A 17,133-nucleotide genomic window follows, 5' to 3' on the forward strand; every position below is an offset into this window, starting at 1 on the left:
AATCTATATACAGTAACAAAATTTATCAGAAGCTGAAATTAATTTGGGGGACTCTTCAAAGATAATTAAATTAAGAGACGACTAAAGAATTCTGTGGTCGTGGCATTGAATTGTACTTGATAATGTTATCTTGATGATTGATCTTATAGATTTCTTAAAATATACAACTTGCCAAGCAAAATCAGTTATTTAACATGAGATGCATGAACCATCCGGGAGATATCATCTAATTATTTTTTGCAGGAACTAATGAAAAAATGAAACTCTAGGTAACATTTCCTCATCTAAAGAGCCTAAAACTTTGTTTTCTAAGTATAAATTAAATAGCTTTCTCATGTACTTTAATTCTCATTAAAAAATGGATTTTCAGCTGTGAATCATTGCACTGAGATACTGGACATGAAAACCAGGCTGCAAACCATGAATATGAAGTTGTAACATCTTGGTATTAGCAGATACCTTAATTCAACATAAATTTATTGAGAAATATCTTCAGTGCTAAGTCAACAAAAGATTATATAAAATTCGAACAGAATATGGTGCAGTAACTCGCTACTTACTTGGTCCAATGTGAGAGAGGTCATAGTGTGCCCACCTGCCAAAGGAACTGCTGAGGGGCACAAATTGCGACATTAACACTCCTTTGAGAGCATGCAGTTATTTCCATGAAAGTATGACCTGTTATATCATGAACAACCAGTAGTTCAAATTTCTTAAGAATGTTAATTTTCCAGTTACCCAGCAGTGCACTGAGATAATGAAACTCAAGATGGGTTGATTTTACATTACTAGGGGAGGAGGGACATGCACTGAGGCAATGCAACTGTGAAAAGGCTGTGATTTCCAGTGACCTGGAGAGTGGGCTGGCATGGAGTTGCTCCCTACTCTTCTCTCTGGGTTTCCTGTGCTTTTCAATTTCTTACACCTCTCCCCTTATGAGAGAGTGTTAAGAATATTTTCATAACAAGTTATTAATGAAAAAAGCAAAACGTATTTATCACAAATGTTTTCTTGATTTCTAAAATGCCTGCATTCAGTGTCGCTGTTCCCTAGGATTCTACCCACCATCTTTTCCTGTTCTCCCTTTTTAGTGATCCCTTTGAGTAATGTCCATAGTGTTATGTTTTTGAGAGATGACCAATAGTCCTTACGTGTGGAATTTGTGGAAGAAAATAAAAACAAGCAAAATGTAGGTAAGTTTATCTTAAAATTTTAAAAGTCCAAGGCTCCAAACTGTGTATGCAAACTTAATTATTTTTAGAAGATTTTTCAAAGATTATATGTATATATGTGCATATATATAAATTATTGCATATATTCTATATTTGGGGAAAATCAAAGATGTTTTCTTCCTTCAATTGTTAGAGACATATTATTATATTCTAGGTGAGAAAAAAGTAGAAAATCAGACAATAAATAATTTTTAAAATGCAAGATAGAAATTCAAAGGGAATAGGAGTTCCCATCGTGGCGCAGTGGTTAACAAATCCAACTAGGAGCCATGAGGTTGCGGGTTTGGTCCCTGCCCTTGCTCAGTGGGTTAATGATCCGGCGTTGCCATGAGCTGTGGTGTAGATTGCAGACGCGGCTCGGATCCCGCGTTGCTGTGGCTCTGGCGTAGGCCGGTGGCTACAGCTCCGATTCGACCCCTAGCCTGGGAACCTCCATATGCCGCGGGAGCAGCCCAAGAAATAGCAACAACAACAACAAAAAGACAAAAAGACAAAAAAAAAAAAAAAAAGAAATTCAAAGGGAATAGATATCAATAGGTCTGATTGGAAGATAAATACATACAAACATTGAAAAATATTTGTAGATCCATACTATCTGGACCAATTAATTAAGTCCATAATGAGCTTATTTTGTTGGTCCAGATGGTGGAATGGTATTGAAATTTAAGTGAACTATTTAATGGCATGCCCTTTTCTTTTCTCTCCTTTTTTTATTTTGCTTTTTAGGGCTGCACTTGGCGGCATATGGAGGTTCCCAGGCTAGGGGTTGAATCGGAGCTATAGCTGCTGGCCACAGCCACAGCCACAGCAACGCAGGATCTGAGCTGTGTCTGTGACCTACACACCACAGCTCAAGGCAACACCGGATCCTTAACCCACTGAGTGAGGCCAGGGATCGAACCTGCAACCTCATGGTTCCTAGTCAGATTCACTTAGCTGTGCCACAGTGGGAACTCCTATGGCACACCTTTAAATGAGAATATCTTACAGACATTATAATGAATACAGTATAAATGATAAAGAATATTTTCATAATGTTATTAATAAAAAAACAAAACATATTTATCATAAATATTTTCTTGATTTCTAAAATGCCTGCATCTTTTCCCCTGTCATATATATATTTTTGAGGCCAAATTCTCTGTCTTATTTGCTTTACTTTACAATTCTTAAGTATAACAAATCTTGTCTTCTCCGTATGTGAAAATTAATATTTGTGTGTGTATAAAAATTAAAAAGCATGCTTCAGTATAGACTGAATAGTATGCTACCATTGTAAACCTTTTAAAAGGGATTAACATATACTTAGAGTCTTGTGAGACTGGAATTTTTTGCAAAGCAAGAAATTGGAACACAGTTTTTCCAGGAGGGCAATTGAGGGACAGGTAGTCAGAAATGTGTATGTTCTTCTTTTCTTTTTTTAAATCAAATACAGGTATTGTTTCTTCAAAAACAATGTCATTTTTTAATTATGATACTGTAATGTTTATATTTATTTACCATTTCATTACTCTATACCATTAATGGGCATTAGTCTCTTTAAAAGTAATGTCAAAAGTTTAAAAATCATAATAAAAAAGATTCAGACAGTAAAATGGTTTAAAGCCCTGGAGAGAGCTGATCACTGAGTCAGTTCATAAATATCATCATTGGAGTTGCCTCCTTAGCGCAGTAGGCAGCGCGTCAGTCTCATAAATATCATCATGGTAGCATGTATGTAAAGTACAATGTCAAGTACAATGCTAGAGTGAATGTTTACAAAAACAAAAGGAGGCTTCTAATTGCTCCATCTCCTTGCTAACGTTTATTACCATTTTTCTTTTTGATTATGACCATTCTTTTTCATGTGAAGGGATATTTTGTTGTAGTTTTAATTTGCACTTCTCTAATGAATAATAATGTTAAGTAATTTTCATGTGCTTATTGGCAATTTGTATTTCTTCCTTGGACAAATAATCTCCTCAGACCCTTTCATAAAATGGTATAGCTCTTTGGCAAACAGTCTTCAAAAAAATTAAACATAGAATTACCATTTAATCCAGCAATTCTACCTCTAGATTTCCAAGAAAAATAAAACCATATGAATAGTGAAAGCACCATCACTCATAACAGTCAAATGTAAAGATAGCCCAAGTGTCCATCAACTGATGAATGGATAAATAAAATGTGGTCTATCCATAATAGAAACCTATTAGGCCATAAAAAGGAATGAATTTTATGCTACAGACATGGATAAGCCTTGGAAACATAGTGCCGCATAAAAGCAGCCAGTCACAAAAGATCACTTACTGTATAATTCCACTTATATGAAAGTTCCAAAGTAGGTGAATTCATAGAGACTGAAAGTACATTGGTGGTTGTTTAGGGCCAAAAGAATGAAGGGAAAATGACTGCTAATGAGAACAGTGTTTCTTTGGGAGATGATGAGAATGTTATAAAACTATGGACATAGTAATACAACTCTGAATTTGCTAAAAATCACTGAATTATACACTTTAAAAGGGCCAATTGTATCACATACAAATTGTAGCTCAATAAAACTGTTTTGAGAGTTCACTAGTGGCTTAGCAATTAAGGACCCAACATTGTCACTACTGTGGCTCTGGTTAGATCCCTGGCCTAGGAACTTACACATGCTGCAGGGATGGCCAAAAACAAAAACAAAAACAAAAACAAACAAAACACTGTAAAAGAGAGGATAGAATCCAGTGTCTTTACAAATCTTACACTCTGTTTATTTCCAAATCATTTAAGTTTCTTGTATTGCGAGACTGCTATGGAGTGCTGGGAAAACACGCAAATAACCATGGTTAAGCATGAATCTTTGTTTCTCCGTATACTGATATCCTTACCCAGCAAACAATGCCAAGGTGCTTACCGTGGAACAATTTAATACAAACAAGATTAAAGATATGAAGTTGAAAAACAAAGTGTGCAGTGGGTGAGAGAGAGCTGCATTTGTAGCACTAAATACTATGAATGTATCATCAGATGTCCAGGTAGTGAGGGGGTGGAGAAGGATTTAATTGGAAAAGATGACACAAAAACTAGGCCTTGATGGTTACATAGGAAGTTAGCTGAGTAACAGTTACTGTATATTCTGAGAACTGCTCTTCTCTTGCCCACACCCTCCACCAAGTGTTTTGCCCTTGACAGGCATGTTGTTACTTTTACATCCTCTCCGTTGGCCACAATTGACTGGACCATAAATAAACCCCTGATCCAAACTGCTCCAGATGTTCTCTCCCAGGAATTAGGAATTTGGACTTAATCAGTCCAGACAGGCACCATTTGAACTGAAGGGTGTAAATTCAGGGAATATGTGTCAGCCATTCTCTGTTATCTAAATGTAGGGGCTGAGAAAGCCAGGCTGGGAAGATGGATTTAAAAAATGACACCCAGAGAGAAGCAGAGGTAAGACATGAAAAGCAAGTACTCCTGAGTTACTGGTAGCTTTCTCATTCCTGCCACCAGACCAAGCAGTCCTGTATTTTGTAAGACACTCCAGTATCCTTCTAATAAAATTTCACTTTCAGCTTCGGTGAAAACAAACAAACAAAGCAAACAAACAACAACAAAGGGAAACAAGGGATAGACGGTTGTGAGAGAAATGGGAATAGATAGTCCAGCTGGGAGCTGCCATTATAAGGGTGCAAAAATGTTAGAATTGAGCAGTACTTTATTTAGTTGAATATAAATTCATGTTTTTTGTATTTACTACAGTATTGGAGTCAAGATTATCAAATGTATATTCTCATTAGAAAAATCTAACAAAATCACTCAATTCATAATACAGCAACCTCCAGACCTGAATGAGTTTGATGAGAAAGCATGGGAAGAAATGCCAGGTAATTCTTATTTCTCCTCCTTCTCTGAAAATTTAAGCTATTTCGTTGAATACTGAATACATTCTGGTTGTTTTCTGCAATAGCTTTGACACAAAGAGATATATTTGTAATTAGAAGTAAAAGATAAAGATAATAGAAGAATTTAATCCTCTAGATTAGAAATGTAAACAAAAAGCACATTTAAATTTGAGATTCAAGATATTTTTTTCCCAAAGTCTAGAGCAAAGAACCAACTTAATACTTAACTCATACACATATATAATTTAAAAGAATCCAATATGAAAACTGATAAATAGTCCAATTAAAATATTGAACTAAAACAAGAGTTAAAAACATATTTTCCTTGGAAATATAGAAAAGTTATAAAGATTTTTACATCTTGAATTATATTCTGTAAATGAAAATAAATGGAAAATCTAAAAAATTTCTTAAATTTTGTTTTAGCCAAGAATGAAAATCATCCAATTTATTTTGTTCGTCTGACACTTTCTCTACCATCTCTTTGCCTGGATTGTTCCACATGCATTTCAATGTTCACCAATTTCCTCCTATTATCATACAGAAGTCTTTACTGCAAGACATTGTTTTCCATATCACATCCAGATGTGGTTCCCTCAAATCCTTATTATAAGGCAGCCTCACTTTAGTAGATGCAATGCCATTACAGGGAGTGTGGTTTTTTAGCATATTGCATTAAAAAAAAAAAAAAAAAAAAAAAAAAGATAGCATTTTAAATTCTTAAGCCAAGTCATTTATGCTTTACATATATAGTTCACATATACTTTTGAGTAATGTGTTAGAAGGATGAAATGTGTCAACCAAGTTATGTTTCCAAATAGGAACATTTCTTTATTTCTTTCTATTTCTTGGGCCGCTCGGGCCATATGGAGGTTCCCAGGCTAGGGGTTGAATCAGAGCTGTAACCACCGGCCTACGCCAGAGCCACAGCAACGCAGGATCCGAGCTGCGTCTGCAACCTACACCACAGCTCACGGCAACGCCAGATGGTTAACCCACTGAGCAAGGGCAGGGACCAAACCTGCACCCTCATGGTTCCTAGTCGGATTCGTTAACCACTGAGCCACGACAGGAACTCCCTCTTTATTTCTTTATCTTGGGTCAATTTGTGGATGTTGAAGGTTTGGTACTTCACTTCCTTCCTCAGAGAACTGCTTTATATCATTATAGTTCTAATTGAAAAAGTGCCAATGTCATTTATTCGTCTATAAGTAATTCTATTGAAAATAATGTCTATATTCTGTATATTAATGTCATTATATCTATCAGAGATAATCATAAGTGTTCTTGGGAATATAGTTGTGGAGTTCTTTGTCATAAAACTATTATGTCAAACTGGATGTCATTTAGGAAAGCATTATGCAAATGTTAGCTGGCAAGTTTGAATAAAAAATTGTCACATAATACAAACCAGTTTTTAACCAATTATCTTCCTATTTCATACCCGACATCCTTTCTTTCCTCATTCTACTTGAACTCTTTAGTTACATTCTGTGTCCTATTCATTCTTCAGTCTCCAGAGTCTGGCACAGGTCCTGTATGGGATAGACATTCATGGACATTTATTCAGTTCATCCAATTACTGAGTCTAATTCATTGCCTGGCCCTGCTCTAGGTAATGGGCTATAGCCATATACAAAAATTAAAAAAAAAAAAAGAAAAAAAATCCCTATCCTCATGGGCTTGCATTGTGGAACGGTGAAACTTATAACCAAAAGTGAAAACAGATGATACAGTACACTAGACATTAGTAATGCTATGGGGGAAAAAAAAGACAGGTCTGCAAAGAAAACTAGTAAATGATGGATAGAGAGAATTACACTTTCCAAAGGGGTGGTCCTCTATGTTCCCACCAGGCCTCTATCTGAGTAAAGACCCGAAGTGGTGAGAGAACTGACTCAGTGGAAATAGGGAGGAGGGGCATTCCAAGTAGAGGGCAGAGCAAATGCAAAGATCTCGAAGCAAAAGATTGATTCTGTCTTCAAAAAGCGAGGATGCCACTGCGGCTGCCGTGTGAGAGCAAATGGGAGACCAATAGATCCAGTCGGAAAAGTAACAGGAAGCCACATCCTATGTGTGTGTGACAGCCAGGTCATGCTAAACCTGGACAGCCAGGTCATGCTAGAGACTTGAGCTATTAGAATAATTAAGTTGGGAAATGTTGAAGGATTAGAGCAGAAGCATGACATAATTTGACTTGTATATTTTACAAGATCACTGTGGTCCCTGTGTTGAGACTGAAACGAGAAGGCCTGAAGCAGGGGGACATGGCTGTGTAACGGGGGCAGAAACACCTGAACCTCCAGGTACAGTTTTTTAAAAGGTGCAAACGTACTCTAGATCTGGGAGGAGAAGAAGAATTCCCTGAGATAAAATGTTGGAAAAGAATTTGCTGATCTCTCAGTATGTCACAGAGCGACAGTGGTTTTTATCTGGCCTCCCACAGTAATGGGGTTGGAAAGGGAGAGTTCACACTTTTAGATAACTAATAGTGAATATGTGCTTCTTTGTCACTATACCACAGCTCAATAAACTCTAGTTTTTTAAGGCTAGTTGTAGTTAAGAAATCTGAAACCATATCAATCAACATTTTGTACTCTGTTACATTGAATTCCACTTTGGCTGTTTTATTCATGCATGATTTTATAATGTCATGTTTTTGTCATTTGGAAAATATCAGCTCCCTGAGTTATGCAGATATTCCAAATGATATATTTTATTATGCAACATTTTAAAATAGCACTTTCACTTGTGCCATGCCCATTTCATCAAAGAAAACCTTTAAGGAGTTCCCATTGTAGCTCAGCAGTAACAAACCCAACTTGTATCCATGAGGACAGGGGTTTGATCCCTGGTCCCACTCAGTGTGTTAAGGATCCGGCGTTGCCATGAGCTGTGGTGTAGGTCGCAGACACGGCTCAGATCTGGCATTGGTGTGGCTGTGGTGTAGGCTGGCAGCTGTAGCTCTGATCTGAACCCTAGCCCGGGAACTTCCATATGCTGTGGGTGGGGCAAAGAAAGAAAGAAAGGAGGGAAAAGAGGGAGGGAGGGAGAAAAGAAGGAACCCTTAAGTATTAGGAAGCATGAGGTGGCAAATACAAGTTGTTCATAATCATAATTTTCATTCAAAAGCTCAAAATTTATTGCTGGCAACAAATTGTCCCTTGTTTTTCTAGAAATGACTCATTTTTTTTCACTGGTGAGAAAATGTCTGCCAGACAGTTATGATTTACTTTAATTTGTCTGTCAGTTGTTCTTTCAAATAAAAATGGTATTCCATGAAAAAAACCATAAGTGCTTTTCCTAGGGACAACTGATATCTTAATGAAATAGAAATGCCTTATGTGTCACATAGAATATTAAAAAGGAATATACTCTAGAGCTGAGATTTAATATTAATATTTTAACTATTCCTTCTAGGATATTCCTAAATGTCACTTAAGAAACTGACCTTTGTATGTGTGTGTGTGTATTTAGGGCCACACCTAAGACATATGGAGGTTTCCAGGCTAGGTGTCGAATCGGAGCTGTAGCTGCCAGCCTACACCACAGCCACAGCAGTATGGGATCCAAGCCATGTCTATACCACAACTCACGGCAACACTGGATCCTTAACCCACTGAGCAGGGCCAGGGATTGAACCCTCGTCCTCATGGATACTAGTCCAATTCCTTAACTGCTGAGCCACGATGGGAATTCCAAAACTGACCCCTTTTTTTAAGTAAAAATGCTTGTTGATGACTTCTAGTTTGGTGTCACTATGTTGATTATGCTAAGACATCAATAATTTTATCCTCTATTGCTTTTGTATCTTTGAAGTTAATGTCAAGAACACAGTGCAACAAACAACGTGTGTTTTTATGAGAATAGTTTTGATTTCACAGACCCCCTGCAAAGCTCATGGAGAATTCCAGGAGACTGTGAACCAAACATTGCCAACCACTGGTCCAGGAGACCAGGAGAGTGAATGTACTGAAGAAATATTACATGAGCATCAGGTAGCTTCCAGATTTTTGTCATGAGCTTAAAATGAAAACTGAGAGCCTGATTGTGTGTGTTTTCCCTAGCTTTGTTCAATCATGTGGATATTGGCAAGGATTAGAAAAAGGGCTGAATTATCCAGGATTGTAGTTTGGTTGGGCAAACACTTAGAAGGGAGAAGTTCCAGAGAATTGAGTGTGCATGCCAAAGAGTGATAAGGATTGACTGAAATTTAACCTGTTATAGGAGGAAAGTAGAGATATGATATAGTAAGGAATAATAAATTTTAAATGATAGTAGGATTAATGAAAACTAAGTCTGAATAGGGTCTAAGGACTGTTTTTTGTTTTTTTTTTAAATTCTAATTTAGAGCTAGAAAGTTGGGAGGTATCAGTTGTGCATGAAATATTTGAAAGTGAAATTAAGTATATTTAAAATATAGGGGGAGTCTAAGGTATGTCCAGAGGAGTGGCCCTCTATAAAAATGAACACTGAATTCCTATCATTGTTGAAGTTAATAAGGACTGTATGATCTGGTCTTTCAAGATGGCTGGTCTCTTGCTCTCTGTACATGTCCTGCGGGATTGTAGATGACTATTCAGTCTTCTGAATTATAGGGTTTATTTAGTAACTGTCTACAGGCTTGCCCCTGCCAAGCCACTGGTTTCCCTTGCAGCTGATGAGACAACCTGATATCAGTCCCTCCCATAATTTGTAGCCTCCTTGTCTCTTGCGTGGTGACAATTGCTTTCACTGCCTGTCTGCCTGCCTGCCTTCTGCCTTCTGCCTCTGCCCACCATGGTGGGGTGTTGCTCCAGGACCTTTTGCTTCAGCTGTGTAAGGTCTCCTATCCTATAAACTATGGATGTCTCTGTTGCTATATCCAGTCTCTTTGTTCTGTCTCCTGGCTGGGCAACTAACAGGCTTGTAGTCCTCTTACAAGGAGGAATGACCTTGTAAGGAAGAGAATGACCACCATAACGCTGTCCCATGAACAGGATGGAAGACTAGAACTGAGGTCTGCCTCTCTCATAGTGTGGGTAGTGATAATATGCATAGTCCTACAGTCAAGGTCCTGGTGACTGGAGTTAAATATATTTTCCATTATTGTTCAAGAGAACTCTCTACCTCCCTCTCCCTTCTCCTCCCCAAGAAAGGCAAGAGCTAAACTGGGAAGTTGTTCCCACTCATTTAGTTCCAATGTGATGAAGAGGGCAACAGGTGGGCTCTTCTTAACAACTGAGCTCTCATCTGCTGACACTTTACAAACAATAGTTAGTGTAGGCCAAATCCAGCGTTTATCCCTAGATAGCTGAAAACTTTGAGTGGGCTTAGCATTTCCTTACTTGTGACCTCAAGGAAATCTTGTGGTAAATTGACTTTACTAGGAAGGAAAAGAACTCAAAATATACACTATTAAATAAAAAAAGGTATTTAAACTCTAACATTCAAGCATTTATGTTTCAGGAAGCCTCTGAATGGGAGGAAAAATAACTTTAGCTCTACACTTCTAGATTCTTGGCTGAGATGAACGTGCAATAAAAGAGAGATTAATAGGAGGGGAAAAAAAAGCAAAGAAGTTTAACTATGTATATACTTCCTATATACATAGAGAGACTCAAGAAAACTGAGTAACTCATGGAATGGCCCAAGCCATCACTTTAAATATTATCTGCTAAAGATGAAAGATGTTGGGTGCAGGGAAAGGCCAGTTGTGGGAGGTTACCATAAAAAACATTACAGTAAAAAAAAGGCATAATCGTCAGGCAGATTTAAGTCCAGGCCTTCTTCATTGATAAATTTCTAGAGATTTGGTCTTCCTTCCCTTCCTTCTACAGAAAGGGAGAAGTTCTCACAAATGAAGATTTCTCTTGTAAATGGGTCCTACAAAGGAAAAATTTCACCCTTTTATTCAATTTTCAGAGTTTCTCCTGTGTCTGCAATTTCTTAAAAATAACCAGTCTAAAATAATCCTTATGTTGAACAGTCATAATTAGGGGCGGCAAATTCTGCTCCCCTTCTCCCACATTCCTCTGCAATTAGATTTTTTTTTTTTTAATTTGGCTGTGCCGCACGCCATGTCGAAGTTCCCCCAGCCAGGGAGAGGGATAGAACGTGCACCACAGCAGCAACCCAAGCCACTGAAGGGACAATGGCAGATCCTTAATCCACTGTGCCATAGAACTCCTGCAATTAGATTTGTAAGAAGGACATTTTTTAGAACAAGTAAGAACCTCCAGAGACATCACATTAAATATGGAAAAATGCAATGGGGTTAAACGATAAAAAGAAAAAGTTCTCTAGACAGGGTAATTGAAATTGGAGCCCTTTTATGGAGGTTCATGAGATGGGAAAATGTGTAACTGGAACAGGATTTATCTAACGTGTACATAACCCCTGAATTTCTCTCACTTCCACACTAATAAGATTGTAATTTTTATTTATAATTATTCCGCTAAGACCCTTCTTTCTTCCCTGGCTTTGCCAACCAACTCCAGCATTTTCTGCAGCTCTTAATGTGGAGAATAGTGAAGGCAGACTAGAGGTCAGAGGGAGTAGGGAAGGATTTAGCATGAAAGATTAAGAGAAGGACAGCGGGGAGTGTGTTGGGGGCCATTGGAGGGAAGATTCAAAGTATTGATATATATAATTAACTGAACCTCTTAATCTTTCTTTAGAAGATGAAATTAGATACAGTAATGCCCCCTTGCCTGAGGGGAATTCCTTGCAAGAACCCCCAGTGGATGTCCAAAACTGAGGCTATACTGAATCCTATATATACTAATGAGTGGGAGGCATATACAGTATGGAAATGCTGGACAAGGATGATTCATGTCCAGGATGGGATGGAGTGGGACAGGGAGAGATTTCATTTACATTTCTCAGAGTGGTGCATAATTTAAAATCTATTAATTGTTTTTGAAATTCTCCGTTTAATATTTTCAGACAGCAGTTGATCATGGGTAACTGAAACCATGCAAAGTAAAACCTTGGCTAAGGGAAGACAGCATATGGGACCTTTTTTTTTTTTTTTTTGCCCTTTTTAGGGCCACACTTAACAGCATATGGAAATTTCCAGGCTAGGGGTTGAATCTGAGCTACAGCTGCTGGCCTACACCACAGCCACAACAATGCCAAATTCGAGCTGTGTCTGCAACCTACAATACAGCTCATGGCAACGCTGGATACTTAACCCACTGAGTGAGGCCAGGGATCAAACCTGCGTCCTCATGGATACTAGTCTGGTTCATTACCACTGAGCCACAAAAGGAATACCTATGGGAAATTTTTAAATTCTAATTTTTTGATTTGTTTACTTGCTAGTCCATAGATAGTTTGGACCATGTAAACTGCTTTTCTTAGGATTTTACAGTCTTTACATGCAGCTCACATTATAAGAAAACTTTTTTGTCAATTCCTACATACACTATAACAAAACATACTATAACCGTACTTCCCAAACTTTGAATCATGGTACCATGGGGTACCGCAATAAGTTCTCTGAGGTATTGTCTTTTATTTAATGGAAATACACTGACATTTGTTGCATACCATATAATTCGTTTGGACTTAAACTCCTTCATAAATGGATCTGCCACGTATTTCTTTTGATGTATGATTGATAGGAAAAAATTACTGACACTAAAGGTCATGAACCAGAAAGTTCTATAAGCTTTCTAAATTTCAATCCCTCTCCCATTGCTTTCATTTCACCTAAAATAATTTATTCCCTTATCCTATTTGAAATATTATTTCCTATTAATTTTCGTATTCACTTTCAAATGCTCCCTCCTCAGAAGGAGATTCCTTAGATCTATGTACCTCCCTGCTTCCATCTGAAGTTTTTGGTCTAATATAAAAGGGAGTAGAATTGCAACCCCCAAATGTCCTTTTTTGGCCTAAGGATTATTTTAGGCTGGTTATTTTTAAGAAAGAACAAACATGGGACAAGCCCTGAAAACTGAGAAGGTTGCTCTTTTATGAGACATTTACATTTATAAGGGAAATCTCCATGTATGAAGGTCACGAAGGGACCTCTTTGTACCAGGAAGAGGAGGATAACTAAATCTCTAGAAACTTAACCTTGAAGAAGGCCTAGATTTAAATCTGCATGACAATTATACCCTTGTTTACTGTGCTTTGCCTGATAACCTCCTATATCTTGTTCTTGCTACCCTGAACTTCTTTTGTCTTTAGCTGGAGATGATATTTAAGGTGGTAGCTTGGGCCATTCAGGGAATAATTCAGTTTTTTCAGGTGTCTCCCATGTATACAGGAGGTACGTATGTTATTAAACTTCAGTTTGTTTTTCTCATATTAATCTCTCTATTATGGAGAAGTAGCAGGTCTCAGTCAAGGACCTAGAAGAATAAAGGGAAAAGATTCTTCCTCCCCTACAATTACAACCTTGTAACATTTGTAACACGCTCTACCGTTATCTTCTCTCCTCCAATGCTGTAAACCCCTAAGAGCAGATATCATGTCTTATTTATAGATTGAGATTTTTAGAGGTGGCAGGGACTTGAGAGATTATTTACTCCAAAACATCGTTTACACAAATGAAGGCAGTGAAAGAGAAAGAGAAGTTGATTGATAAAGGTAGCACAGTAACTTAGTGGAAGAACTGATTGAATCCCATATCTTCTGACTCTTCTGACTGATAGGAAAAAATTACTGACACTAAAGGTCATGAACCAGAAAGTTCTATAAGCTTTCTAAATTTCAATCCCTCTCCCATTGCTTTCATTTCACCTAAAATAATTTATTCCCTTATCCTATTTGAAATATTATTTCCTATTAATTTTCGTATTCACTTTCAAATGCTCCCTCCTCAGAAGGAGATTCCTTAGATCTATGTACCTCCCTGCTTCCATCTGAAGTTTTTGGTCTAATATACATTTCCAAGTAACAGATGTCTAAAAATAATTGAATGTATTATTAAACATGATAAAATTAAATTGACTTTTCTTATCAGGATGATATAAATTTTCAAGGTATAATTTCCTAAAAAAAATAGATCTAATAGATCATTTATATTAATTTGAGCTTGATATTAAGATAACTGAGTAATTTCTATTCATATTTATTTGCTGGTTGAAAATTTGGGAGGGCTTTAAGAATTTCCCATGTATTTCTACCTTAATAGGCTCAAAAGTGTAGAAATAAATAACCAATTCATTATATTCATTTAGAAATATATACATGGAGCATGTGATGGTGTGAAATTTTGCAGCCATATGGGAATTGGTAATTTTATGCTGTGGTTAGAAATTATGCTATTATTCCCAGCTTTTTTTTTTTTTTGCTTTATCTAATTTTAACTTACAGCTACTGGGTTTAGGGATTTTTATCAAGTAATAGAAATTATTTTTATACTACCTACTATTCATTTTTCATAGTAATCGTATATTTGTCTTTATTTCCTTTGGAAAATATTATGTTGAAAGTTGTTGCTTTGGTAAATAATAATAATATAAATCAAAATTTACTTTTACCTGATGTTTATGAAGCTTAACACTGATTTTCAACTTGTATGTGACATGATCAAAATTACATATTTATAATTTTATTTTTAATATCAATGCCATATCCTCACTGTATAATAAGGACTTTTTTTTTTTTAGGGCCACACCCATGGCATATGGAAGTTCCCAGGCTAGGGGTGGAATTGGAGCTACAGCTGCCCGCCTATGCCACAGCCACAACGTGAGATCCAAGCCATGTCTGTGACCTACACCACAACTCACAGCAATGCCAGATCCTTACCAGGGATCGAAAACACAACCTCATCATTACTAGTTAGATTCGTCAAATGCTGAGTCACAAAGGAAACTCCTAATAAGGGCTTTTTTATTATACTTGGTGTACAAAGTTCTGTCAACTTCTGCTGTACAGCAAAGTAGCCTAGTTACACACACACATATATATACATTCTTTTTCTCATATTATCCTCTATCATGTTCTATCAAAGCGATTGATATTGTTCCCTGTGCTGTACAGCAGGACCTCATTGCTTATCTATTCTAAATGTAATAGTTTACATCTACTAACTCCAAACTTCCAGTCCATCCCACTCCTTCCCTCTCCCCCTTGGCAACCACAATTCTGCTCTCCTTGGCCATCAGTCTATTTCTGTTCTGTAGATAGGTTCATCTGTACCATATTTTAGATTCTACATATAAGTGATAATCACTCAGCATTTGTCTTTCTCATTCTGACTTATTTCACTTAGTATGAGAGTCTCTAGTTCCATCCATGTTGCTGCAAATGGCATTATTTTGTTCTTTTTGTAGCTGAGTAATATTCCATTGTGTATAGGTACCACATCTTTTAATCTATTGATCTGTCAATGGACATTTAGTTTGTTTCCATGTCCTGGGCTTTATGAATATAGGGGTGCATGTATCTTTTTGAATGAAGGTTTTCTCTGAGTATATGCCCAGGAGTGGGATTGCTGGGTCATATGGTAGTTCTGTCTTCAGTTTTCTCAGGAACCTCCATAGTATTTTCCATAGTGATTGTACCAGTTTACATTCCCACCAACAGTGAAGGAGGGTTCCCTTTACTCCACACCCTTTCCAGCATTTGCTCTTTGTCGATTTAATAAGGACTTTATTAAAGCTGGCATTTTCTTTAAATTAAATGGACCCTAAAGTTGCCACATTGAATCATAAGCTCCAGAAGTGTTCATATGTAAACTTAATGTACAACTGAATTCTCTCTATACATATGCACATACAAAAACATATATAATTCTGGATATCTCTAAAATTATGGAATGGCCAGTTTCTTGGAAAATCCATTTCATAAAATTGACTTTTAATACATTCTTTTTTATGTTTCCAGAACTTCATAGTGAACACTGCCATGAAATGAGTGTTGAGAAAGTTTGAGTTTTAGGGCAAGTTACTCTAAATTTAATTAGTATATGCATAACTGAATCACTTTGTTATACAGCAGAAATTATCACAACATTGTGAATCAACTACACTTCAATAAAACTTTTAAAAAAGAACAAAAAGAAAGTGAATTAGTGCTTAGGACAATTTTATCAACTGTACAAAATATATATATAAATATAAATATAAATATATATATCTCCACACATATACGTACACATATATATGTACATATTCAAAGGGAGATCTTTATTAAAAGTCATTATTTTGATTAATTTGGTTCTTAATCTCTCAAGTATCTTAATGTATGTTATATGCAGTTTTTTTTTTTTTTTTGTCCCTACTCAAAAACTTTTCAAATATTAAGATATCACATTAAGGAATCAGGTTTTAGAGGCATCGGTTAACAGTTACTTGTGTTAGTTATTCAGGATGAGATTGATTTCTCTTCTACACTAAATAAGTGACATAAAAAATTCAGTAAAAATTTGCTAGTATTATATCAGCTTATAAATATTTCAACTTAGGACCTGATTTTTACTTAAAGCTTTGCATCTGATTGCATTTCACAATTTACCTGACAGTTAGCACTCTGAACATGCCAAAAGGTATAAGAATTCAAATAACAAATGCCACACATAGCTCAGCCCTTGGATTTCTGTTTAGGTGATATGGATATCTTAGACTTTCAGGCAGCCAAATTATTTGCTTTAATGAAGAGGAATTGAGACTATTTTTACAACAATAGCAAAGATTTCACCCTTTGAGCTGTAGTTAATCTTAACACAAAACACACCACTCATCATTTCTCTAACTCTTTAATGGTTCTACAAAATGTTTGTTTTAGGTAGAGAAAGCTTCTTAAATATTTCTGGAACTAACCATTTAAACAAAGTGTATACACAATACACTTTGGAATGAATATTACAGACACAGAATCGTCATTACAACAAACAGACATGCGCAAAGTAAAGGCTCACCTCCTTTTTTTTTTTTTCAGCCTTACATTGAAGCAGAGAAGTGAACTATCAGGAGATAAATAGCAATCAAGATAAAAAGATCAAAATGACTTACTAAGTAGATTTCTAGAAGTCTTTTTCTATTAAACTTTCTTTTTTTGTACTTGCTTCTTAACCTTGAGCAGGACTAGATAGA

General features: G+C 36.5%; 1 protein-coding gene across 1 annotated transcript in view; it reads left to right on the forward strand.

The window, feature by feature from the left end:
• Positions 1 to 17,133, forward strand: part of LOC146400050 (uncharacterized) — a 260,931-nt gene that overhangs the window by 228,841 nt on the left and 14,957 nt on the right. The window contains exons 11-14 of the mRNA XM_084977290.1: positions 1,092 to 1,189; positions 4,956 to 5,080; positions 7,312 to 7,404; positions 8,983 to 9,096. Coding sequence (XP_084833416.1) covers positions 1,134 to 1,189; positions 4,956 to 5,080; positions 7,312 to 7,404; positions 8,983 to 9,065 — 357 coding nt within the window. The 5' untranslated portion in view covers positions 1,092 to 1,133 and the 3' untranslated portion in view covers positions 9,066 to 9,096. The remainder of the gene's footprint in view (positions 1 to 1,091; positions 1,190 to 4,955; positions 5,081 to 7,311; positions 7,405 to 8,982; positions 9,097 to 17,133) is intronic.

This window comes from Sus scrofa, chromosome 9, assembly GCF_054392235.1.
Source record: "Sus scrofa isolate SSC_HxYL_T2T_F1_AM1 chromosome 9, Sscrofa_HxYL_maternal_Yorkshire_Landrace_v2.0, whole genome shotgun sequence".
In the NCBI taxonomy this organism is placed as follows: domain Eukaryota; kingdom Metazoa; phylum Chordata; class Mammalia; order Artiodactyla; family Suidae; genus Sus; species Sus scrofa.